The sequence below is a fragment of the Talaromyces marneffei genome, chromosome 1 (genome assembly GCF_009556855.1).
Source record: "Talaromyces marneffei chromosome 1, complete sequence".
Classification (NCBI taxonomy): domain Eukaryota; kingdom Fungi; phylum Ascomycota; class Eurotiomycetes; order Eurotiales; family Trichocomaceae; genus Talaromyces; species Talaromyces marneffei.
The window spans coordinates 6193016-6218317 of NC_072348.1; the positions used below are offsets into that span (position 1 = coordinate 6193016).

At 47.3% G+C, this 25302-nt stretch overlaps 8 protein-coding genes across 8 annotated transcripts; 4 read left to right on the forward strand and 4 right to left on the reverse strand.

Annotated features, from left to right (window-relative positions):
* Nucleotides 1-72: 72 nt before the first annotated feature.
* EYB26_002267 (uncharacterized protein) lies at nt 73-4224 on the forward strand (the record flags this gene model as incomplete). The annotated part of the gene is made up of 3 exons (XM_054261572.1): nt 73-193; nt 276-932; nt 1004-4224. 3 exons carry the CDS (start codon nt 73-75, stop codon nt 4222-4224), a joined length of 3999 nt encoding a protein of 1332 aa, XP_054117547.1.
* A 997-nt stretch (nt 4225-5221) lies between these two features.
* On the reverse strand, nt 5222-7143 carry EYB26_002268 (uncharacterized protein; the record flags this gene model as incomplete). The annotated part of the gene is made up of 3 exons (XM_054261573.1): nt 5222-6136; nt 6202-6711; nt 6910-7143. 3 exons carry the CDS (start codon nt 7141-7143, stop codon nt 5222-5224), a joined length of 1659 nt encoding a protein of 552 aa, XP_054117548.1.
* A 908-nt stretch (nt 7144-8051) lies between these two features.
* Nucleotides 8052-10185, forward strand: EYB26_002269 (uncharacterized protein; the record flags this gene model as incomplete). The annotated part of the gene is made up of 4 exons (XM_054261574.1): nt 8052-8321; nt 8373-9369; nt 9435-9816; nt 9885-10185. 4 exons carry the CDS (start codon nt 8052-8054, stop codon nt 10183-10185), a joined length of 1950 nt encoding a protein of 649 aa, XP_054117549.1.
* Nucleotides 10186-10628: 443 nt separating this feature from the next.
* Nucleotides 10629-12231, reverse strand: EYB26_002270 (uncharacterized protein; the record flags this gene model as incomplete). Its single annotated transcript, XM_054261575.1, has 4 exons — nt 10629-11452; nt 11513-11855; nt 11917-12060; nt 12145-12231. 4 exons carry the CDS (start codon nt 12229-12231, stop codon nt 10629-10631), a joined length of 1398 nt encoding a protein of 465 aa, XP_054117550.1.
* A 666-nt stretch (nt 12232-12897) lies between these two features.
* EYB26_002271 (uncharacterized protein) lies at nt 12898-13791 on the forward strand (the record flags this gene model as incomplete). Its single annotated transcript, XM_054261576.1, has 3 exons — nt 12898-12960; nt 13039-13463; nt 13518-13791. The coding sequence occupies 3 exons, from the start codon at nt 12898-12900 to the stop codon at nt 13789-13791; spliced, it is 762 nt and encodes a 253-aa protein (XP_054117551.1).
* A 302-nt stretch (nt 13792-14093) lies between these two features.
* Nucleotides 14094-14981, reverse strand: EYB26_002272 (uncharacterized protein; the record flags this gene model as incomplete). The annotated part of the gene is made up of 2 exons (XM_054261577.1): nt 14094-14833; nt 14885-14981. 2 exons carry the CDS (start codon nt 14979-14981, stop codon nt 14094-14096), a joined length of 837 nt encoding a protein of 278 aa, XP_054117552.1.
* A 311-nt stretch (nt 14982-15292) lies between these two features.
* On the forward strand, nt 15293-19464 carry EYB26_002273 (uncharacterized protein; the record flags this gene model as incomplete). Its single annotated transcript, XM_054261578.1, has 3 exons — nt 15293-15532; nt 15598-19123; nt 19190-19464. The coding sequence occupies 3 exons, from the start codon at nt 15293-15295 to the stop codon at nt 19462-19464; spliced, it is 4041 nt and encodes a 1346-aa protein (XP_054117553.1).
* A 938-nt stretch (nt 19465-20402) lies between these two features.
* EYB26_002274 (uncharacterized protein) lies at nt 20403-22588 on the reverse strand (the record flags this gene model as incomplete). Its single annotated transcript, XM_054261579.1, has 4 exons — nt 20403-20624; nt 20679-21218; nt 21272-22390; nt 22577-22588. 4 exons carry the CDS (start codon nt 22586-22588, stop codon nt 20403-20405), a joined length of 1893 nt encoding a protein of 630 aa, XP_054117554.1.
* Between the last annotated feature and the right edge of the window lie 2714 nt (nt 22589-25302).

Consider the following 25302-nt stretch of genomic DNA (forward strand, 5'->3'; position numbering starts at 1 on the left):
CGTGTTTCGCGCTAGACAGAAAGGGTCGACGAGCTAACGAGGAAGGAGCGACCCTTGCCCTCAGCCAATCACATGCACGCCGGTGCGCTGCCACTTGCGGTCGCGCGCAAGGAATCATTTATCCCTCCCCATCATCGCGAGCAATTCCAAGCAGTTCGACCTCGTGATTTGGAAGACAGGAGATGTCATAGGGGTAAGTATACACCTGGCCATTCCAAAACTCTGGACGCCTGAATATCTAGCCCACGGAGCCACCTGACAATTGTAATTCCCAGTGATTCTTGTCCAAATAGGTACCGCGTTTCTACCCATTCGGGACGCGTGCGACTATCCCACTCTCTCAACACATCTACATCGATTGGCCTCGCCGGTCTCAAAACAATCTAACTCCGTTCATAACACAACCACACACTGCGAAAGGCCTTGGTGCGCCAGTGTTTCGAACGTCATGGATTTATCCGACGCCCCATCTTCCGATGTAGAACAAAATGGCGAATCTTCCAGTCGGCGCAAATCCGGACGTGCAATTCGAAAACCTCAGCTATACTCACAGGATGTGAGTATAACTAATAACACTGCTGAGAAGAGGAAGCGGACAACGGCGAACGAGGACGAAGAAGACGAGAACGACGAAGAAGAAGACGCGGAAGAACCGGAGTCGGAGGACGACCCTGAAGACGAAGACCCAGACGAGGAAGAAGAAAAGGAACGCAGAAGAGCAGCACGTCGAGCAGCAAATAAGAGAAGACAAAGCGCGAAAAGCAATGCGAAACCAGCACCGTCGCGAGCTACGAAGAAAGCAAAGACCAACAGCGCTGGCAAGTCACTCACGATTCGCCCAGCAGCTAATGGCAAGACCAAGAAAGCGGCACCAAAGAAGAGGACCGCTCCACCTAGACCAATCTTCCATGCTACCTCAGAAGGATTATTTGGTAAGGAACACCTTGAGTTCCCTTGTAGTTATTCTTTGTATCACGCTTGTGACATTAACATCTTTGCGTAGGCGATCTTTTCGAACATGAAAAAGACACAGAGGCTGTGGTAGAGGAATGGTTGTCCGCATACGAAAAAGACCCCGTGGAGGGCATGCGCGTACTTTTCAATCTTTTCCTCCAATGCACAGGTGCCGACCTTTCCGTGGATACTGCGGATGTGACAGATGAGGATCACTGGCCGCAGCGTATACAGGATCTGCAAGAGGCTCATCTTGATACCGAGCCCTCTGACTACCCTCTCATATCGAAGGACCGACGCTTTCGCAATTTCCGAGCCACCATCGTGGACTTCTGCGACTCCTGGGTCGAGAGTCTTCACCGCTCGTCCTTACTATATAACTCATTTGCTCCTGGTATGAAGGTGGAGACATGGCTTAATATCATGTCGAGTTCTGGAAACCGAGCTTTCAGACACACGGCGACTCTATGTTCGATAACGATAGCCAGTGCCCTGTGCGATATTGCTGAGGAGATCGCAACCGCTGTCTCTACCTCTCGCAAACAGGTAGAAAGCGAGAAGAGGAAGAAGCAGGCGAACAAAGGCCGAATCAGCACTATAGAGGACACAATCCAAGAGAACGAAGAAAAATTGGTAACAATTGAGGAACTTCTAAAAGAAGCATTTGACACTATGTGGGTTCATCGATACCGCGACGTTGACTTCAAAATCCGTAGCGAATGTTATCTTGGATTGGCTCGTTGGATCCAGACTCATAGGGAGATGTTCTTTGAACCCCAGTATGTGCGCTATCTCGGCTGGGGTCTATCTGACTCCATCACACAAGTTCGCTTCGCCGTGGTTGCGCAGCTTCGCCAGATCTACGAAATCAAGTTCAGTATCGCTACCCTTCGGACCTTCACCGGTCGATTCCTCCGTCGATTAGTCGAGATGGCCATGCGAGATACTGACACCAATGTCCGCGCTTCTACTGTCGAACTACTTGGACTGATCAGGAATCAAGGCTTGATGGAGAATACTGAGATTGATCAAGTTGGTCAATTAGTGTTTGATGTTGAGCCCCGTATCCGGAAAGCGGCCGGCCGTTTCTTTGCGGCGAACCTCCAGGAAATTTTTGAAACTCACACAGAAGAGATGGCCGAGGATATCAATGAGACTTTTGGGGATCAAGATGATGAGGACGATTTCGAGGCTCCAAAGAGGTCTTGGATCAAGTACAAATGTCTTGCCGATATACTCCAATCATATGATGGACAAAGGGACGATCAGGCCGTGGAACGTCAACGTCTGGGCATTATTGATGCTCTATCGGGCGCGCCAGTCGAGTCGCGGTTCTTCCTCGCAACTGAAGCAATCTACCAGCATCTGAAAGAGCTGTCTCAGTGGCAATCTCTCGCAGGATATCTTCTCTATGACCACTCTCAGATCTCGGATTCTCCTCCACAAGATGAGGTTAGCAACGTGCGACAATTTTTTGCCTTAGAAGAGGGTCAAGATAGCATTCTGCTTGAGGTATTAGTTTGTGCGGTCAAACTTCGGATACTAGAAATTGCTCGATCGGATATCAACAAGCGCGGACAAAAGATCAAGTCGTTGACCGACAAGATTCCTGAGCTGCAGGAAGAGACAGCTCACGATCTTACACAAATAATTCCACGTTTGTTGAACAAGTTCGGTGCTGTTCCCGAAGCGGCTTCAGCAGTTCTACGTCTAGAACATCTTGTTGACTTGGATAAGGTTCAGAACCTCCAAAAGGACACCACATCCTACATCTCCCTTCTCAATGACATAAACAGGCAGTTCCTTACTCACTCAGATCAAGACGTCCTTGCCGAAGCTAGCGTTGCCTTCTTACATGCTCGAAGCTCAGACGAAATGAAGGAGGCGATGGAAAGCAAAGTCCAGGAGCTTTGGGATGATATGATTGACACAGTCGGCACAATTTCACAGAACCGAGGTGTTCAGGCTGGCTCATCGGTTAGCAAGAATGTCCTAGTCGAACTCTCTAACACAGTCGCCAGAATAGCCAATCTCGCAAGCATCGTTGACTGTACTAGCATTATTGAAACGATACCAGTTGCTACTGGCAAGAAACGTAAGCAGAGCTCAGAAGCACCTTTCGACACCCTCATTCATTTGGTTAAGCGGGGTCTCCGTGATGAAGAATCAGATGAGGAGTTGCGAGATCTGGAAACCGAGACGGTTGTGAGCAGCATCAAAACACTGCTCTTCTACTTCATGTGGAAGGTGCAGGCTTTATCGACTGCGGTGAAATCCGGCAGTGCTAAATACAATACATCATATTTTGAGAGCTTGGCGAAGCGCCGTGATCTCTTTGCTGCTACTTTGACTGCTGTCATGCAAGCAAGAAAAATTCTCGATGATATTCGGTTCTCTGCGGTGACGACTTTCCTTGATTTGCAGACATTGTTTGGCACACTGCGCAATATTGGAATGCATGTTAAAGGCGGACCAGAAAAGGTTGATGAGGACGTGCTTTTCCAAACCCAAGGACTCGCACAGGAAATCATCCCGTCGACACAAATCCTCATTTCCAAGTTTCACGACGTGGCTGAACGATCTTTAGCTAAGAAGCTGAAGAAGGAAATTCGAACTTCTGTAGAAGAGGATGATGGTCTATTGGAATCCGCACAGGATCTCAAAGACCTGCCCTCAGATGACGAGGAAGAGAATGACGAGCAAGATGAAGAGACCGCCGAGGATGAGTCTGTTGTGACAGAACGGCTACGGGCAACGATATTGGCTGAACAACGACTGTGCGAGCTCACCGGAAAGATTGTTCTAGCTATTACCGGCCGCGTCATGGACAACTCTGGGTCACAACGCGGCAAGCTCAAGAAGAAGTTGCTCGTGAATAAGTCTCTGCTAGGTCACAACTACAAAGAGGTTGTTGCATTCCTAGAGGACCGCAAAGCAGGACCCACTGCTAGTAGCAAATCAACCCACAAGCAAGACATAGCCGCTCGACTCGGATCGTCGAAACCCAATGAATCTCTAGAGTTAGAGGAGGACCCCATCGAAGATGACGCAAATGCGAATGCAGCCGCTGTTGAGGAGGATGAAGACGAAGATCTTCGCGCGCGAGGTCTTATTGAAGAGCACATTGACGATGATGACAATGAGAATAATGAAAAGGAGAGCGAAGACGATGACGAGTCCGAACAAGAAGAAAATGGTGTCGCCGCAAAAGGAGAAGAGGAAGACAACAGCGACGACAATGAAGATGAAGATGAAATAATGGGCGATTGATTTCTCCTTGGTTTATTTACTTTTATTTGAGTGAAATCTGTAGCAGGAGTGGCAGGCTTTTTTCAATTTTCTTGCTCTTCTTTCTTTTTCTCTGTCTTTATATTCCGTTCCTTATTTGTCGGTTGTAGGATTCGAGTGGTCTCATCTCCATCTTCACTTGTTATTTTTTTGCTCCTGTGTATAATGATAACTGCTTTCAAAATACCATTTGCTTCTGATTAGCTTCTACTAAATGATCGATTACATCCATACATATCGAATCCTTAAATTCACTAGGTGAGTTGATCAAGAAATCATTTCTTTGGGGTCAAAATTCACTAGCACAGTCGAATACAATGAGGAACTCTAGAGGGAATTGAAATACAACTTGTTGTTTCGCTTTCTCTTCTTGTTGCTTTTTGATTTAAGCCAATGTTCTTAAGCTAACTGTCAGTCGTGATTTTCGTTGAAACCAATGGGTGGCAACACGTTTATCTTCGACCTAGATGAGGGTGAGAGGGGTTCAGTTAGGGAGGGGGAACAAATAAGGGGGCCGAAATCTTAAGATCAAAAGCATACTCCTAAGACGTGGAAGAATTGATGCGACATAAATTGATAGTTTAGTTGCTAAAAATGACATGAGAAAAACGTGGGGTTACATGATTGTGTATCTTACTTATCGTGCTAACATTAGACCATCATAAAGCAAAAGGGTCAATCCACTTGTATTCGATAGGATGAGGATAGAAAAAAAGTTTAAGGTGAAAGACAGGAGACGAATGAGGAATGCATGGAGGAAAGGACCTAGGATAATGTTGTGCCCGAACGCCAAAGGGGGGTTGTATGATGGGGTGACCGAAGCAATTAAATTTGGTAGGAAAGTTGAAATCAAGCCTGGACTCAGGGAATAAAATAATGACGAGTCCTTCGAATTGGCTTGTTACCACACTGTAGCAACAAGTTAAACGTTCGAAATTCGGCGTTGGACATAAGGAACGATCGCAAAACCAAAATTCGTTTACATGTCCATGGAGTCGCCACCACCGTTGGCAAAGTTGAAGCCGCCAGGTTGTTGTTGGTTGGTACCTAGAGCAAAACCGGTCTGTGTCTGTTGAGGGGCGAGTTCATCAATGTCACCACCAGCTTCATCCTCATCAGAGAAGTACTTCTCGATGATGTTGTATGCCTTCATGTAAATCTCTTCATTGGCGTTATTCTGGCACTCGTGAATCTTCTCCATACCACCAGCTTCTTCGATAAAAAGAGCGAAGCGGTTGAGGTTGCTCTCGCCAGTTTGTGTGGACTCCTTGTCCATCTCACCGACCTTGAGGATATTCTCTAGACCATCAAGAGCGACTTGAATGATCTTGTTGTCAGGGCATGCAAGAAGGTCGCACAAGGGCTTGATACAACCTTGAGATACTAGGTAGCGAATTTGGTCTGGCTTTTGCAATCCACCCGAAGTAGCATTGGAAATGGCCCAGCAAGCTTCCTTGCGAGTCTTGAAATCGCCGTTAGAAAGAAGGTTGATGAGTGGTGGAAGGATGTTTGCGTCAATGACGGCTTGAATCTGCACGGAGTTTCCAGCAGTGATGTTAGAAATTGTCCAGCAAGCCTCCTTTCGGATGCCATCCTTGGTGGAGCCAAGAAGGGAGAGCAATGCAGGCAAGGCACCGCAGTTGATAATGACCTGAGTTTGAACGTCATCTCCAGTAACGATGTTGCCAACCGATCGGAGAGCAGGTGTCTGAACAGAGGTAGAAGCATGTGTGAGAAGCTCTACTAGGCGACGAGGAATTCCAGCTTCAATAACCGCTTGGATCTTGTCGTTAGAACCATCAGACAAATATGAGATGGCCCAGCAAGCATCAATCAAAACCTCATCATCCAGCATATAAATCAACTTGGCGAGGACAGGAAGTGCCGGGGAAATCTAATAGTCAACATTAGCCACAGGTATAACTTAATAACAATAACTGGGGATGTATAAGGACATACTGTATTCCAATCTGGTTGTGGGGTCTTGCCACGGCAGAAGTTGCTGAGGGTCCATGTGGCATTGCGGAGCATGCTCATCTTGCGGCCATCGCTGATAAGAGCCAAGAGAGGGCGAAGGGCGCCTGCAGAAAGGACATAATCACGACATTGAGGGCTGTCACCAGCGATGTTACCCAAAGCCCAAACAGCTTGTTCCCGCACATCAGGTTCGGGGCTACTAAGGAGTTCCACGAAGATTGGGACAGCACCGGCCTCAATGACAACCTGGGTCTGCTGAGCAGAGCCTGAAGCGATATTGGTCAAGGCCCAGGCAGCCTCAAATTGGACTAAAGTGTGAGGGGAGCGAAGGAATTCGACGAAACGGCTAACAACACCAGTCTCAATAACGCGTTCAATGGGTGGGTTGCGTTCTTTGGAGAGCAACTTCCTGAATTTGGTGGTGGCTTGGATCTGCTCGTCAATCTGTTCTGAGAATACCCCCTTTACCATCTCGGGAAGTTCGACGTTGAGCTATTGTTGAAGAAGGATTTTTGTCAGCATTATTTTGATCTGTGGATGGCTTCATCGGCCACTGGCACGATATCTACGGATGGTACCCAAACACTAACAGCGACCAGTAAGACGAGAAAATCTCATCTCGGGCCGCATGGTCTTCGTTTTCATGGCAGATGGGAGAAAGTAAAATAAAATAAAAAAGACACGACTTACCTCGCCTTCAATGGCTCCGCCCTCCTCCTCGTCGCTATCAACACCAACTTGGCCACCGATGATGCCGCCATCGCTGGTTTGGATACCTCGTCGCTTGGCAAGATTTTCTTCTCGTTTCTGCTTGCGAATCTCAACTTGTTGTTCCTCACGTCGACGACGGAGCTCATCGGGTTTGAACTGATTTTTGGCCTTGAACTGCGTCCGGCGATGCTCTGGAATATATCGGTCCGCCATGGTGAATGTTTGGGATGGCCAGTAGTATACTGTTTTGTGTGAGTGGGGTAAGATGGGAACAGAATAGTTGACGCCCGAGAGCGAGAGAGCAAGAGAGAAAGAGAAGAGATTATTTGAAAACTCTGCAAGCCTGACGCTGGAATGAGGATGTCCAGATAAACTGCCAGGGGAAAAAATGGGGATACTTTTTGGAGAAAAGTGGAGGGGAAGAAGACAAGAAGAAGTCAGAGAGAAAGAGCAGAGGAGGGGGAAGAAGAATAAACTGTTGACGTTTTCAAGGTGGGTTAGTTTGGTTGTGGTTAGCCCGGTTGCTCTGGGCAAGAAGAGCCTTTGGTCGGTGCTTTCTCTTTCTGCCAGGCTTGGCTCTCTCCCCGCCTAATAGCCGCGCTAAGACGCTATAAGCGCTGGCATTTGCCAAGATGCGTTAACACTGCCGCGCCGTCACATGATTAGGGTTAGGGCTATTGAATGTTTGCTCCGGATCGTCAGTGGTTGACTGCTTGTTCCTTTCATGTATACATAGTACGAAGTTATTTTCTACTGGGTTATCCGAAGGCAAACCAATCACATTGAGCAGCCAGATACCCTCCCATATCGAAATGGGAGTCCAGATTATTACAATTATTACCAATGTGGTAAATAGGTACATAGCCCTAGCCCTAGCCTTGAATGTCCTCATTTAGTCTAGTGCAATGAACTATACCAAAAGCGGGATGGTAATACGATAAGAATCACATGACCCTTACACGCGTTTTTGGGCTTATCAAAAGCGTTTTGTCGCGTCAAAGCCATGATTATGCGATTGACATATCATGATACTCCTATTTGAGTGCATATATGGATACGTATGAATATTGAATAAAGCCATGTTGGTGTTGATGCGTACCAACAGCTGATGACTCCAGAAAATGCCTGCAGCTTTCCCACCGCGTTTCGTCAGCGTCGACACTGGCAAACGCTCTCAGGGGTTTCATAACTTGATCGGGGTGGTTGTCGACTGCCTACCCATAAGTCGATCGGCAGGTAGTTCTTTTGTCACTACCTTTACTATCAAAGATACGGATTTTGGTCCAGGGAATGAAACATGGAAAGGGCTGAAGATCAAATATTTCAACGATGGCGAGCACCGACTACCCGTCGTCAAGGTCAACGATGTGATTCTTCTGCGGCGACTCAGAGTAAGTGCTTACAGATACATAATGTGGCAGAATGTTAATTCATATTCAAAGGTGCGGCAATTTCACGGGTCATTGACTGGAGTTGTGGGAAATACAGACAATGTCTCATGGGCAGTCTTCCGCCAACCCGATGGACCCGGTTCATTGATGCCAGTATGCAGTCCTGGATCAAAGGCGCTCAGTGTGGAAGAACAAACGTACGCAAATACTCTAGTAGAAAGTGTCATCCACTACATGTCGACTACTTCGGCCACTCCTTCAACAAGAAAAAAGGGCCATGCTGAATCCTCATCAACCCCAAGCGAGAGCAGACGACAAGTCATCGCTAAGCCTAAAGACAAGTTCTCTCTGATTAAGGACTTGTCTGCGCGCACTTTTGCTGATCTTGCGGTGCATGTAGTCAAAATGTTTTACCAGGATGATAGAGTTCATCTTTACGTCACAGACTACACCGTGAATAAATCGCTCTTTGACTATGGCGACAAATCAGACGAGGAGAATGAAGGCGGAACCGACGATACATTTGGATTCTTGACACGACCGACCCGTGAAAAAAGAGCATGGCAGGGCCCAAGGGGACGGATGACGCTGCAGGTAACACTGTGGGATCCTCATTCGTATTACGCGCGAGAAAACGTCACTGAAGATGGCTACATCCTCTTGCGGAACGTGCATATAAAGGCAGATAAAATGAACGGCCTTCTGGAAGGTGTCATGCATACCGATAAAAAATATCCAGAGAAAGTCGACGTCAGACTCCTTGAAGATGACCACCAAGATGATCCCCGCGTCGTCGAACTCAAGACAAGAAAGCGTGAATACTGGAGACAAAATAGAACGAACAAGAGGAAACTCGCCGAGGACTTTGGCGATGGCGATGACGGCAAGCCGAAGAAAAATTCAAAGCAGAGACGAAAGGAGCTACATCGTCAGAAAAAGCAGCAAGAGCAACGGAAACAGCAGCAGCAAAACAAGTCGTTGCAGAGAGAAGAGGGACAGAGCGAAATTCCGTCCACGATGAACAAGTCAAATCGACCAAATCCGTATAGTAAGTCAATAGCCACTTGAATGAACATGGATCATGACCGCTAACCATAGCTTTCTATCTACCAGTTCAAGCAAAAGACCCGGCAAGAGGCTGTCGGAAGATATCAGAAATACTACCCAACGAAAGCCATAATATATCACTACCCGACAACATACAATATCGCCTACCTTTCCAATGCGTCAAATACCGCAGTACCGTCCGCGTAGTTGATTACTTCCCGCCCAACATTGCCGATTTCTCCGTGCCATATATCCCCGAATATTCCTCTGTATATTCTAGCGATAACGAAGATGATATCACACCCGAGACGCCAGGAGTCAGATGGGAATGGCGGTTTTGCCTTCTCGTGGAAGATGCCCAAATATTACCTGGCCAGCCTCGAGAACAAATAAAACTATTCGTCAGTGGGAGTGATGCAGAATTTTTGCTCAAACTCGATGCTGTGAAGTAAGTACCACTTGTTCTATCAACCGGCTATTTGTTTCTTATCATTAACAGTTCCAAAACTTCCTCAGTCTTCGCAAGAATAAAGAAGCCTTCATTCGACTTCAAGAAAAGCTATGTATCCTATGGGGAGACTTGGAGGAGCGCAAGAGTCAAGGGATGGATACGCAGCAAAAGGGCCCTTCTCAACTGCCATTTACATGTTGTATAAAGGAGTGGGGTGTCAGATGTGCATGTCGAACAGACGTTGGCAGCTATCACAACGATGGTAGCGATAGAGAATGCGCTGTTGTCGGTCCCGAGCACAATCGTGAATGCCTGGGTTGGGAAAGGAGATTCGCTCTATTCGGCACTACGATTAATGAAGAGTGAGAAATAACAAGGCGCACTTTACATATGATGATTGTACATAGTATTCATGAATTGTATCAATAAAATCAAGTTTTGATAAGACTATTGTTTCCCCTTTACTGCTCCGGCCGAAATGTTTCTCCTAAAGCACGTACATGCTGAAAATAACCCGTGTAATCTAATACATGACTGCAACCTGCACGAAAAGAGAAATAAAATACAGAACTAGAAAGGAATATGCCAGCACGTCCAGATTAGAGAAAAAGCCGACCCCAATCCATTGCGCCCATAGTCCCGAACGCAGCGAGCCAGATTACGCCGCGGTCCTGAACTTGAATCCGTAAATATTGAAAACAAGAATAATGAAAGACAACAGGAGAAAAGAAAAATAATAGTTGGTTTTCGGACATATCATGAAGAAGGCTAACAAGGATTTGAGTGGCCATGAAAACACTTATGATCGCTTAGATCTTGGTGACTTTGACCACGTTCAGATCGATTCCATGCTGTGCAGGCTCAAAGCGACAACTGCTGCCCCAATGACACTCTTTCTTTCCAGTTTCGCTCTGAGGGCAGCGATGTCCATAAATGCATTTTGGGTCATCGCATGTCATTCCAAAATGGCATGGTGTCATGCGAGCAACAGCACGTAGGACGTCCTTTTCTTCTTTCGAGAGTTTATAATCATGGTCGTGATAGCAGTTCGTATTCGGGCATTCTCCAAGTAAGAAATAAAGGTTGCAGAGTTTCATCTTCTTGATTCGACTCAATTCCTCCTTGGAGACAGACTTAAAATCCATGCGATCAATCCGCTGGCCAAGCTTATTTCGCTCGACAACAGGTGTCTTTGGTGCCGCAGCACTGGCTGGTTTTAGAGACTGAAGAGTCACGTCACCGGGATTTGACGCAGTTACCGACGCCCACGATGACCAAGAGGTCGGAGTAGCAGAGCTCGTTGAAGTATTCGTCGACGTCCGCGTCAAAGAGGCAGATCGTGGATGAGGCGAGAGCATCGCGTTCTGAGTCTTGACTGGCGTCTTCACTGACGCAATGGGACTTGAAGAGATCTCGGTGCTGCGAAAGATACCCGAGAACTGGGTAATGCGGAAAGAAGCCTTGAGATCATCCAGCTCCTTTTCTGAAGGAATGCTTTCAATCAAGGAGACTCGTCCTGTAAGGTCAATATCCTCCATCGTTTCTTGCAGGAGCTCGGTGCAGCCGTTTTTATGAGAGAATCCTAGGTAGATCTGGTGGCAGTGACAGCTATAAATATTGAGCTTTAAGGTTTCTGATTGATTTGTCAGTATACTGCGCGCACGGAATTTTACGCTGTAAGTAGAAGGCATACCTGAAATCTTATCTTCTGCACTACCCTTGCCTTGTCCGACATCGATAAAGTCGAAGAGCAGGCCACTCTCATTAAATCCCCGCACAAAATCATCCATCACTAATGTCTTATCGATTATGGCAGCTTGGTGATATGTATTGCCAAGACCTTTAACATTCGCAAATATACGGACGACTATTTTCGGCGAGGCGACGTTGGGAAGATGTTCTGAGACGTATTCACCCAAATCAGCAGCCAGCTTATTCGCAGCATCCTTTCCACCTTGCTCTCCAGCGCGGATATATTGATCAAGGAATAGTGTTTTATCGCCATCGAGGAGTACAATAACGAACGGTTCACGATCCTGTTGGATTCCGTCGTCAGAAGATACACTCGTCTCGTAGTTTGATAGGGCTGATAGTTACCATTATTTTTTTAACTCGCTTTATCTGCTCCATTAACTCCATCTCATGGAGCTGTATATCTCGGTTGTAACGAATTTCACGTTCATGTTCAACTTTGACTTGGTGATAAGCGTCTTCGAGCTCGCTCACACGTCGTAATAAATCCTATTTGGTTGAATCGCACGTTAATCCCCAGTCACACGAAACCCACCACCTAGGGGGAGGTACGGAGAAATAGAGGGCTCATACCTCGATAAGATCATTTTTGCTTAATTCAACGAGCTTTAATTGCTCATATCGCTTGAAAAGCGCCTGTGCATGTATTCCTGAGATCATTTTGACAGTCTGATAGCTGGTGATAGTTGCTCGGTCTAAGAGAAAGGCCCGGGCGCCAATATCGCAGGGCAGTTGATGGGAGGAAAACAACGGTGTGTGGTCTGAATCGAGATCAAGCGGTTTCTTGCGAGTGAAGGTGTCGTCAGAGAGTCACATTTAGTGCCTGACAAGGAACAAGAGGCGAAGATGGATGAATTGGAGGAAATTCAGACCAGGCCCTGCTTCAACCAGAGGCTTAACATTTTTTTCTCCTTTGGGTCTGGCGCGCCCATTTTGCTAAAGGCGCTAAACTATATAAGGAAGGCGGTCAGCGGCGAGTATCAATGGTGATTCAAGGAAGGAGCGAACTGAGCCAAGAGAAGCGCCAGAAGGAAAGAGCGGCTCGGCGGATCTCCAGCGCGCGATCCGCCAATCAGAGCCCTCACACAGAGTGCAGTTGGCGCCAAACAGGCATACGTGGAGAAAAAGGCAATCATCGTTTATCTCAACGACTCTACCTGAGTCTACCACCTTCTCTCCCCGTCTCCTTCAATTGTCCCTGTGTTTGTTTTCTCTGTTGTCTTTCTTTTCTTTGTCTCCCTTCCTGGTCTCCTTCTTCTCCCCTGTCTCTTACTTTTTGGGTTCTGCGCATCGCAAAAGGTCTCCTGTAGACTTGTCATTGTCACCATGGGTCGCTTCGCTCTCCTTTCCCTCGCCCTCGTCTCCCTCTTCACCGGAAGTCTCGCATCCGTAAGTTGTTCGCCAACGCGCGCTTTCGCTTATATTGTCTTATCGTCACCATGTCTAATACGGATTGTTTATCTGTAGGAGACACCAGTAGAAGAAGCTGCCCCCGCGCCATCTCTAGCTGTTTCCGTGAAAGCATCATTCCCTTCATCGGAGATCTTTGGCATCAAGCTCGTCAATGGCCAGGCTACACAAGCTTTGCTAGCTTTCACCAATGATGAAGAAGTCCCCATCACCGTCAACTTCGTGGGCGGAAGCCTTTCGACTTTGGATGAACCTTCCCAAAATGTCCGCAACCTCTCCGCGACAAACTACGGAGTCCAAATCCCGGCTGGAGAGACCCAGACTTTGCCCTACAGTCTCACGACTGAAATGCACCCTCAGGACCTCCGATTGAACCTAATCTCTGTCATCAGCAAGAACATCACCCAGTTCTACACTATCCAGGCTTTCGATGGTCCCGTCAGCGTCGTCGAGCCCGAGACCAGCATCTTTGACCCTCAGATGTAGGATTTCCTCGTCTGTCATGAAACGCATAACAATAAACTAACTGGTTCTAGCATCTTCCTCTACTTCTTCATCCTTGCCTTCTTCGCCGGTATCTTCTACTTCTTCTACACCGTGTGGATCGCCCCCTACTTTCCCCAGAAGCGACGTGGCCGTGAGTCCAAGAAGGCTGGTGCCGCCGTCAAGAAGACTGATCTCGATGTTCCATCTCCTGATGCTGCTGTTCCCTCCGCCACTTCCTACAACTCTGACTGGATCCCTGCCCACCACATCCAGAAGCCCGAGGCTCGTAAGGTCAAGGGCGCACGATCCAAGTCCCGTGCTTAAACATCAAATATTTCGGTTCTATTGCAGCGACCTCTACAGCTTGATTGCTGTAGTCTGATGCAAGTTCTGCCGATGTGCTATTTGCACCCTTTCCGAGCCCACGGATCTGTTAATGGTCGCTGGAAATGCGATAACATGGTGTAGAAACGTGAGGTTCTATTTTATCTTCAGAAGTGTTGTATTATAAGATGAACTTCATTGGTGACCACGAGTTGCCTTCTATTTGACTGGGCATATTGCTCGGTTGACAGATAGAAAATGTGAAATTACTTCGTACTGATGAGTCATACATAATGATGGTTTCATAAATGTTTCCATACTTCAAATTCTTCCTCGAGATGCTGCTTGAGCTGCTGAAATTTGTTCCCAAATTTTCGAGAACATTTCCAACACTGAAAGTCCCTATTCAAGTAGCCCTGCTTACCTGGATGACGCCGGACATCATCTGCAGCTAAAGGGAAGTCATCGATAGGAACAAAGAACGGCGTCGAGAAACTATTGTAATGTTTACGGTGCTTTAACCAACCACTATACCGATCCACAGACATGACGTGGATATGTAAATGGTTCATGGATGGATGCGCATGAATCCCCGTCATGATCTCTTTCTCCCAGTCTCGTCCAGGGGGTAATTCATCCGGCGGTGGATCTTGTTCCATTGCTTCACGGCGTGCTTTTTCCTGCAATGAGAATTTCCCGTATCGACGTTGTAGTTCCCGCGCTGCTAATGCGCGTAGCTTTTTGACCTCCTCCTGAACCTTATGTAGAAACTCGATATCCTCAAAGGCGTCAAAGGGGTGTTGGTAGAACTTGGTTGCGTCGCGGGGGAGTAATAACAAATGTAGAGAAGATTTCGGGAATCGATCGTGTATCGCGACAAAGTCATCGTTGTAATAGACCACAACAGATGACGGGTAGGTTTCTGGTCGCTCAATATAAAGCCCTAAGGCGTCTCTCGTTTGGAAAAAGGTGGTATGGCGTCTAGGTTTCTGGGGTTCGGCTTGTTTCGACTTTTTGCTCCTGGACGTCATTAACTCGGTGACTAGAAGACGTTAGGGCATATTAGTTGACACTGTATAATGGTGAATATTACACGCATTTCGCTTCCCAGGCTTTTCTGTAGCTGGCTCTGAGTCTGCTTCTGCTTCTGCTGCAGGCGGGGTCTCGGGTAGATCCGAGTTTGAAGTCATTTCCGTGACAGACGAACAGTACCAGATGTGTTAGTCCGAGAACATGTAAATTCTATAGCAGATTGGTGAACAAGTCTCTCAAAAGGACTAAATGAAGATGATGCTGTACTTGTACACAAACATCTGATAAGCAGAGCATGGACTAGATTTAGGTGGGTCCGAAGACCTACTCTCCCAGTCTGGTCTAGTGCGGGACAATCTTGCATCACGGAATTAAACAAGACCTTCGAGATTCCACATCTGAGCGGCCAAATGCTGTCATCAGACCTCTCCACGGGTATCATTGGGCGTGGCACTGGATCTGCTACATAATGGGTCCCAAATCAAAGGGCAATGCCCGTGGAGGAGGACCGAAACCAGGAACCAAGCAGGCAAAAGCTGCTGCCGAAAAGTCTGCACAAACTGCAAGCACGCCGCAGACCGAAGGGGAGGCCAAAAAGCCTACAGTCAAACAGCTTATTGGGGGCGCATCATGGACAGGCAAACTCCCGGTCAATCTACTCTCGGAGCATTGTCAGAAGCAGAAATGGGAGAAACCAGAGTATATAATGGTACGAAGCCCCTAAATTTTTTGTTCCTGTTGAAGGTATTAACCGCCCATGGATGTATTGTACAGAAGCAATCAGCGCAAGGCTTTGCATCGTCAGTTATCTTGAGCAAAGTCGACCCCAAGACTAAAGAGAAAGTCACTCTACCTCCGATGCAGCTACCTCCCGCCCAAAAAGCTCTCGCAGTACGACCTTCGGCTTTGGAAGCAAAACATTTCGCGGCGATATATGCTCTCTATCGAGTTTGCAATATGAGAAACATGTCTTTAATGCTGCCACCAGATTATCGAAAGCTATGGAAAGACGACTTTCCTATCATGAAAAATGAAGCAGTCGCCGAGGGCAAAGCGTGGATGTACGAGGCCGATCCATTCTTAGCGAAGCAGCAACGCGAGGCCGCTGTTGCTGATATGGAAAAGAAGAGAGCAGAGCAGCAGAAATTGCAGGGGAAAGCCAAAGAAGCCATCGGAGCTTCGGCCCCAGGTGGCTTTGAAGAGAAGAAGGGTGGGAAAGGCTGGGCGCAAGCACCCAAGGTTGAACTCGGAACCAAGATACGACGCGATATCGAAGAACTCCTACGACATAAAACTGTATGGAACCCATATGGCGTGATTATACCTGAATCACAGCACAAGGCAATCATCGATGACCTTTCTCAAGTGGGATTCCGTCGAAGTCATGTTGAGGAAGCGGTTGCTGAATGCAAGGATCGTGAAGAGGTGCTGGAATGGCTTTTGCTATATGTGCCAGAGGATGATTTGCCTCGTTGGAGTTTGCCAGAGAACTACACTGCGGGCATTACTCTAGCAAGCGGGGACCTCGTACGAGAATCGAAAATCAAACGCCTTGCTGCAGCTGGTTACCCCTCTGATCTGTGTACAATCACTCTTGACAGTGAAGGCGGAAATGAAGAATTGGCAGCTGAGAAACTGCAGATGACCATAACCCAAGATAGACCACAAACTACCTCGACCGAGGATGACGAACAAGAAGACGCCTGGGCAGAAGAAGCTGACACATTAGAAGCTATTTTCGGAGATCGGTACAAGCGAGTTTCCAAGATAGTATGTGAGATCAAAGGAGATGTCCCCAACATGCCAAAGTCCGTCACATTTCGCTTTCAAAAGCCTACAAAGTCATATCCAGTCCATCCACCCGTTATTTCGGTGCTCTCTGATGGTCTTCCAGCATATATTCGATTGAGTGCTGTTCGTCAGGCCATCTGTTATGCAACGGAAAACTTCACAGGAACGCAAATGGTTTTCAGCTTAGTAGATTGGTTAGAAACCAATATTCCTGAGATAGTGGAAAATCCGGGTCGGTTGCGGGATATATCTGCTCCATCCAGCAAGGCTTTAGAAAAACCTAGCACGGCCACACAACTCCCTCTCCGATCAGCGCGCAGAAATGCCGGACGCTCCGGAGCGCAGTTGAAGTCGCAATTAGGCATTGAAATACGCAAAAACTGGGAATCGAAGCAAAAATTGCCGGCTCAGATTAATATGAACCGGCAACGGCAATCCCTACCCGCTTGGGCAATGCAGGAGGCTATAATCCAATGCGTCAATTCGTATCAAGTCACAATCATATCCGGAGAGACTGGTAGTGGAAAAAGTACGCAATCTGTACAATTCATCCTCGACGATTTGTTAAAACGAGATCTTGGAGACGTGGTAAACATCGTTTGCACACAGCCAAGGAGGATTTCAGCTCTCGGTCTTGCGGATCGCGTCAGTGATGAGCGATGTTCCTCTGTCGGAGACGAAGTTGGATATATCATTCGTGGTGATTCAAAGGTCAAATCTGGCAGGACCAAGATTACATTCATGACAACGGGTGTTCTACTTCGCAGGCTCCAAACAGCGCCTGAATCGAGCGACGATATCGCGAAATCAGTTTCCGACATTACACATGTTGTAGTGGATGAGGTCCACGAGAGAAGCCTTGATACTGATTTCCTTCTTGCGCTATTGCGCGATATTCTCAACCGCCGAGACGATCTCAAGGTCATTTTGATGAGTGCTACCTTAGATGCGGACATCTTTATGCAATATTTCGGAGGTCCTTCGCGCGTTGGTCGTGTCAATATACCAGGACGCACATTCCCGGTTGAAGACTACTATGTGGATGACATTCTACGTCAGACTGGATTCAACAGAGGACCGTCTATGAATTCAGACTTTGAAGATGAAAGTCTTACGGAGGATCAAGTTCTAGGAAAATCCCTCCGTAATCTTGGGTTTGGTATCAACTATGACTTGATCGTGTCAACGGTACGACACATAGACTCCGAATTAGGAGATGACCCAGGCGGTATTCTTATTTTCCTACCAGGAACCATGGAAATCGATCGATGCCTTAATGCTATCAAAGCAATTCCGAATCTCCATGCTCTACCACTTCATGCCTCTCTTCTACCCGCGGATCAAAAACGGGTGTTTAATCCTGCACCCAAGGGCAAGCGAAAGGTAATTGCAGCCACCAACGTCGCCGAAACATCGATAACCATCGACGACGTCGTCGCCGTCATAGACACAGGTCGAGTCAAGGAAACCAGCTTTGATCCCAAGGACAACGTGGTGAAATTGCAAGAAGTCTGGGCATCTCAAGCCGCCTGTAAACAACGCCGTGGACGAGCTGGCCGTGTCAAGGCCGGAAAGTGCTACAAACTTTTCACGCGCAGTGTAGAATCTAACATGGCACCTCGACCTGATCCAGAGATTCGGCGTGTTCCCTTGGAACAACTCTGTCTTTCTGTTGTGGCTATGAATAGTATTCAGAATGCGGCTGACTTCCTTGCAAACACCCTTACCCCGCCAGAGACCATCGCTGTCGAAGGCGCTCTAGGTCTCTTGCATAGCATTGGCGCTTTGGACAACCACAAGCTAACAGCTCTCGGTCGACACATGTCGATGATCCCCGCGGACCTGCGGTGCGCGAAGTTGATGGTCTACGGGTCTATATTTGGCTGCTTAGATGCATGCGTCACTATAGCCTCGATCCTCATTGCGAGAAGTCCTTTTGTATCGCCTCGCGACAAGCGTGAAGAAGCCGCCGCCGCCAGAGCAGCATTCTCACGCGGAGGTGGCGACCTCCTGACTGATCTTGCTGCATATCAGCAATGGTCCGAGAGATCCAAGTCGTCTGGATTCTGGCAAAGCAATTCATGGTGCTCTGAAAACTTCCTTTCTCATCAAACCCTCCGTGAAATATCCTCTAACCGTGCACAACTCCTCACGTCTCTGAAGGACGCTGGGATCCTACCCTTCGAGTACCAACAAGGCACCAGCTCAGCAACACGTTGGGACCGAAACAGCAACAACACACCCCTCCTCCAAGCCTTGATCGCAGGCTCATTCAACCCGCAAATAGCGCAAATCAGATTTCCAGACAAGAAATTCGCAGCTTCCATGACGGGCACAATCGAACTAGACCCTGACGCAAGGACAATCAAATATTTCAACCTCGAAAACGGCCGAGTCTTCATCCATCCTAGTTCGATGCTCTTCTCAGTGCAGAATTTTGCGAATGCGGCGTATCTCAGCTATTTTTCAAAGATGGAGACGAGTAAGGTTTTTATTCGTGAATTGACTCGTATGTGCCCCTTCCCAAGTTTATCACCGAAGTAACTGAGAATGTCAATGCTAATGAGATTCACAGCGTTCAACGTCTATTCCCTCCTCCTCTTTGCCGGCCCCATAATCCTGGATACCATGGGTCGTGGCATAGTTGTAGATGGCTGGCTTCGTCTGCGAGGCTGGGCACGAATTGGTGTACTAGTCTCGCGCCTGCGGATGATGCTCGATGATGTTTTGGCAGCGAAGATAGATAATCCGTCTTCCTCCTCTTCGCTGGATCGTTCGAGGGAGGAGCTTGAAGCCAAGGTTATTGAGTTGGTGACCAAGTTGGTGGAGTACAATGGGTTGGATCAGTGATATATCCTCATTGTGCTTCGGTTATATTTGTTAAATAACACAGATGCCGATAGAAACTTGCCAAAACTCTGTCATATAACCATAACAATCAAGAATGTAGTAGGGTAAAGATGTCCTTACTGAATAATGCTCTACGGAAAATCCACTACGTACTCTATTCGTCGACGTCTAAGTAACTTGATGAGCGAATTCGTCAAGAGAAGTGTTCTCATTGAGTGTAAGCGAGAGAGAAAAGAGTCTCAGTACAACCGCACAGGCTTGCAGGCTTGCACAAAAGGAACAACCAGGGAATATAAAGTGGTATCTGACTCATCATTGAGAAAAGAAAAGAAAGGTGAATGTTTTTGCTCGCTTCAGAACAATTGCGTAGCAGAAAAGAGGAGTAGGAAGAAAAAAAAGATCATGCCATAAGTTCCAATACCTATACCTGTACCATGCTCCATCAATAAAAGAGAAAAATTAAAATGCTCGTAAAAGGAAAAATGAAACAAGAAGGGAAAAGGGGTAAAATGGAAAGAGAATTCGAGTGGAAAGCTTCCAACTCGTGTGATGATTGCAGCGAGGTTCAAACGCCTATAAACTCCATGTCCATTCTTTCCATGAATTAAAATTAACACCAATCCATCCTTGCGCCAAAATAGTCGTATCGCATAGAAAGTGACCGCCGATGAAGTGAAATTGAAATGCAACCGTCGATTAATCAAAGGACATTTCCCGAAGGGGCGCCAACCATATGCAAATGATGAAGCTCAAGAAAGTAGAGTCTAGCCTCAAACTGTAGGCGCACCTAAACTTCATTCTTGAAGGAACAGAATGAAATGTATGCAAAATATATACCAATACCCTCCGATCAGAGAGCATGGTTTCTTTGAGTGTTGATCAGCTTCAGATACGAGCATGTCGGTGTATCGCAGATTGCATGGTCTTGCCGTCCGCGTTTAGGCGAAGCGGTTGTTGTCCTTGGATGGTTCCATAAGGCGAAAGCCCTTGGCGATTTCAGCTTCGACGAACAGGGAGGACCTCTTGAATCGGCGCTCCGAATACTTATCGTAGATGGCGTTGTGATGCTTCGATGGGTTTTCACAACATTCCAGAATGGTGAGCAGCAGTTGGAAGAGTTGTGCATATGTGTAGTTGGAATAGTACACGTGAGCGTGAGACTAGACAAGTTAGTACTTGAAACAAGAATTATAAATTTGCAAATAGTTGCTCACCCAGTCTCCCTTGTGGAGCATCATTCGAGCAAGACAATGGGCACCTGCAGCGGTGAAACTTGGTGGGCTACCGACGAAACGCTCATCCATGATAGTAACCTCCAAGAAGTACTTGGCCAAGGTACGCGTATCTAGATCGTAGTCATCCGCTTTGCTAATTCGTCGCAGGAAACTCATGGGTCCTGGCCATCCTAGCTCGAATTGCAGCATGCTGAGCATGAAGCGCTCGGCCTTCAAAATCTCATCGGCAGTGTAACCACGATCAACCATGTACACAATTTCATGGATTGAAGGGCAATTAATCTCCTCGTACTTTGCCGCGATAAAGATGGCAGTAGCCCCAACCAGCTGGAGTTTGCCCAAGGAGACGATTTTGCACGACAGGAATCGATCGATGTAGTTCACCGCAAGGAACAACGTCTCTGGTAGAAGAGAGAAGCGATGGTGGACTTGCACGAGCCAGTCAATGAGCACCGATCGCATTGACCATTGGATCTCCGCCTGGTTATCCATGTAATGGGCATTCGGTAGCATTTTGATCTAGAGTCTTAAGTTAGCATCTCACAGAATCTGACAAAATGGAAGAAGCTCACCTCCATCTCGCGCATGTACTCGAAGATTTCATCACCGTATTCTGCCACCATGCTCGTATCCCACATCTCATCTTCGACGTCATCTGTAGTGCGTGATGATTCGACAAGCTGCTTAGCCATGGCAATTTCACGCCGCGCCTTCGGATTGTATTTGGGAAAGAGCACAGTTGTTGCTCCTCCAGTTGTGTTCTCGCTACGGGATCGATAGGAACGGGCAGTAACATAACCATCATCCTCGTCATTTTCGTCCTCGTCATCATCCCAATATTCCTCCGGCTCTGATGGTACAATTCCGTGGTCAGAACGGCGATGGAGCAAGTCGAGAGAATCGCGTGGGACGTTGTGATCAGATTTGACAATCTCTGCAATCTCTGTCAAGACCTTCACACTTGCGACCTCTGGAATATTTTCGTGCAGCTTCGCCTGGTCTACAGACTCTTTTTCAACGACACTGATGGCAACACCGCCAGTGATTGCTGGCTCGTTCTCTTCGCTAAAATGCTCTTCGATAGTGTCGTCGGATCCTCTGGAGATATCACTATCTAGGAGAGGATAGTTCTTCTCCTTGTCAATGACAATCTTGTCAGATGATTGAGTAGATGGTTTTTCGAGGATAACGCGTGGTTGAGAGATATCGGTACGCGATACTGGTCGCTCGTTGACATTAGGCTTCACCTCAGTGACAACTGGGAGAGGCTGCTTCTTGAACGCGACATTGCTCCGTTTGGTGAGTGCTCTGCGTGTGTTTGCAGTGTTGTTATGAGCCTCACCAAGTACCTGCTTGACGTTGCCATTACTAGTAGTGTTGAGAATGGTCTTGATACCCATAACAGACGCGGGGCGCTGTGCAGGTTGGGCCAGCGAAAGGGTCTTTCTATCCTGAACAGATACACCAGGCTTTGCAAGGGGGATGTTCTTGCCAGCTACGTGGCTGTCATCCTTGCTGGCTCGAATGTTGCTGACATCTCCAAAAGCAGTGCGCTTGGCACCGTTTCTCAAACCCCCATTTTGCAAAGCGGCTGATAGAGCAGGAGTAGATTTGTTACGATGGTGAATGGTCTTGGTAGGATGGACATTGATTGGAGCGTTCTCGTCACCGCGGACGCGAATTCGCTGAGGCTGTTGGTAAGACGCGTTTGTTAGTGGCGAGCTTGAAAAAAAGCACTGCAGCCACGACGCCCCATGGGACTTGGACAATGTCTAGTTATATTGGCCCTCGAGAAAGGAGGACGAGGAAAACACAAGGCATGTCAAGTCTCCAAAGACGCGTATGCACTGGACATTAAGAAAACACGTTTGACTTACTCTAGCATCCATTGCTGGTGTTGAGTGTTTGAGGTTATGACAACGAGATGTGTTGGTATGCCGTTTGATGAGTCGACTGATGAATATTCGATGCCAGTGCTGCGAGTGTCGTGAAATAAGAGATATGGACAGCTCAGTCGCCTGAAGTCTTTTTCAGGCACCAGACTTCGAAGTCTGGATAGAGCTGGGGCGAGCTTATTTAGATAGAAGTGGCCATGAGTTAACTAAATGGAGACGCGCAGAAGGGGATCACAATAGATTGAAGATCAATAAGTGATGCTTGATGCAGACGGGGGAAGCAGAAGGTAAAGGATGAGGAGTGGCCGACATCAACAACAACAAAAGGGAGAGGTAGTAGAAGAAGAATAACAAACGACAACAACAATGGTGGTGGGAGGTTGATGACTGGAGAAGACGGAGCAATAACATGTGTAGAAGCTGACCCAGGGAGCAATCAATAAGGAAGTTTGTTGACATTCACGGGCAACAACACAGCGACGGCTCGGCCAATGAGGGGCCAGGATTCCCGGACGGGTTGTTCCTGCTCGAAAAGGCCCCTTGTTTGTTTGGTTTGTTTGCATCGCTCGGTGCGTATCAAATCTAGTCCACTTTTGGCCTAGCTTCTTCTTTTCCATCGCTTTATCGATAATGACATCACCAGTCGCGTTCCACCACGGCGCTTCGGATACAGAACTATGCCCGCCATCTTCCCAAAACTGGCAGAAAAGATATAAAAATTGAGCAGTATATACCATGAGTCAATGCGACATGTTTTGTCAGTTTTCTGTGTATGTGCTCGCATTTGTGGCTGTTGAAAAATGTGATTCGAGACCAGAATCGAATCATCGCGCGCCTCGGAGCGGCACGTCACGAAGTCGACACGGGATCACGTGATGTCTTTAGGTCGTTTGAGCCGTAATTCCGCCTCACTCTTGCTGTGCTCCACCGGTCTCGCCACGGCGTCATAAGCCTGAGCGCCGAGAAGAAATGCATCAATTCCACGATTTTTGTCTGTTTTCAAGACCCTGCTTCTCGGTCTCGAGTTCAGCGACCGTAGCCATCTCAAAGGACTTCACCCTATTTCGCCCGTTCGCTGTCGATCTTCTAATCTTTTTTCATCCGACCCGGCTGTCGCAAAGCCACAAATGACCTAATAGAACCCGGGCCAATACAGCGCCAAACCAGCGGTGTCGAAAAAGAAGCCCGAATCCACTCTTTCTTTAGTCCTTTCCCAACTGACGACTCACGAGTTGACTTTTCCGAAAGTTTTAACCCAGATGACATCCACAATTTTGAGGTAACTACCAAGAGGGAGAAAATTGACTGCTAAAGTCAGAAGTTCTTGCAAGGTACTTAACTCATTTCTGAGATATTCCTTGGCGGACCTCAGTCGCCAACCGCCCCCTCCCGGATGATCAATCAGTGTTTTAGATGGTTTGGATTGGTGTGGCTCCGACTGGTTATGGACAACAACGTTCCAACCGTCACATAATCCGCATAAGCATATGCGCCCGACTGGCACTGCGGAATCATTCGTCGAGAGCGTTCCTTCTTCTTCTTCTTCTTCTTCCAGCCTTCTGCTTTGCACGTTACGTTGTAGTTTCTAGACCAGTCTCGGTCCCCAGCAAAACAAAAAAAAAAAAAAAAAAAAACCAAAAAGAAGATTGGTCTCGTAATACAAGCGGAGATGTCGGAGCCTAGTACCGGCCCAGGATGACCCATTATCGCAAACCCGGCCACTGAGTGTTGATGTCCTGGACGTGCGCAAGAAGACTGTTAACTCGTACCACCAACTTTAGCGCCAACTCTAAGATGAATACCATCATGACCATGTTCACAATGCGCGATTGACTCATTGCAACTTCTAACAGAAAAATTAACATCGTCGCAATAGCATTTTGAATGTTAAATAGTAGCTACAAGCCCAGCGCATTACCGTTGCGTAAAGATAGCGTTACGGATTTATCAGGCCCTCTTCCCAATCCGGCGCATTAGTAACAGTTGTCGTCGTCACCGTGCAAAACGACGAGAATGTACCTTGTGAAAAAGCCTTGACCCATGAGAGCCGCTTTGCAATTATGTCGCAAAGGCTCTCTCAGTGGGAAGGAAAGAAGGTCATGGAACAAGTTCAGTGGCCATCATCTTGCGAGGTAAGCAGAAGCTCGGTAGCCGGTCTGCCTTCTATCGAGATTATCAACACATCAGCGCAACCTAAGTCATTGACTCTATTGTTTAATGCATTTGAATACAGCTTGTTCGTCAGCGCGCTGCCTCCAAGGTCTGTTTATTTGATACCTCAAACGTTAAAAGTCCGTCCATTCCCTTCGCTGCACAGATACTGGCGGGCATCCGGACTAGAGTTGCAGAATTTGATGTACCCACGTTTCCATTATTAAGGCACGAGTATGGAAAAAATTACACCAAATGAAGAATCAAGTCTATATCAATCAGAAGTGGACAATAAACTTGCAAAAAATCCAAGATAAACCTATGATAAGTCAATCGGCGCAAATCACCTGAGCGCAGTCATCCGAGTCACTAGAGCCGGATGCGCTGGTCTGCGAACAAATGGTTGGCTCAGGCTTCAGCATGATAATAGATCAACAGATGAGGAAATCCGCTTTCATTTGTCTCGAGACAGCCATTAGATACCTAATCAATGATTCGCGCCAAATATGCGAACTTTCAGTTCCTACCACTACTGCGACTCAGATTCCGAGACTTTG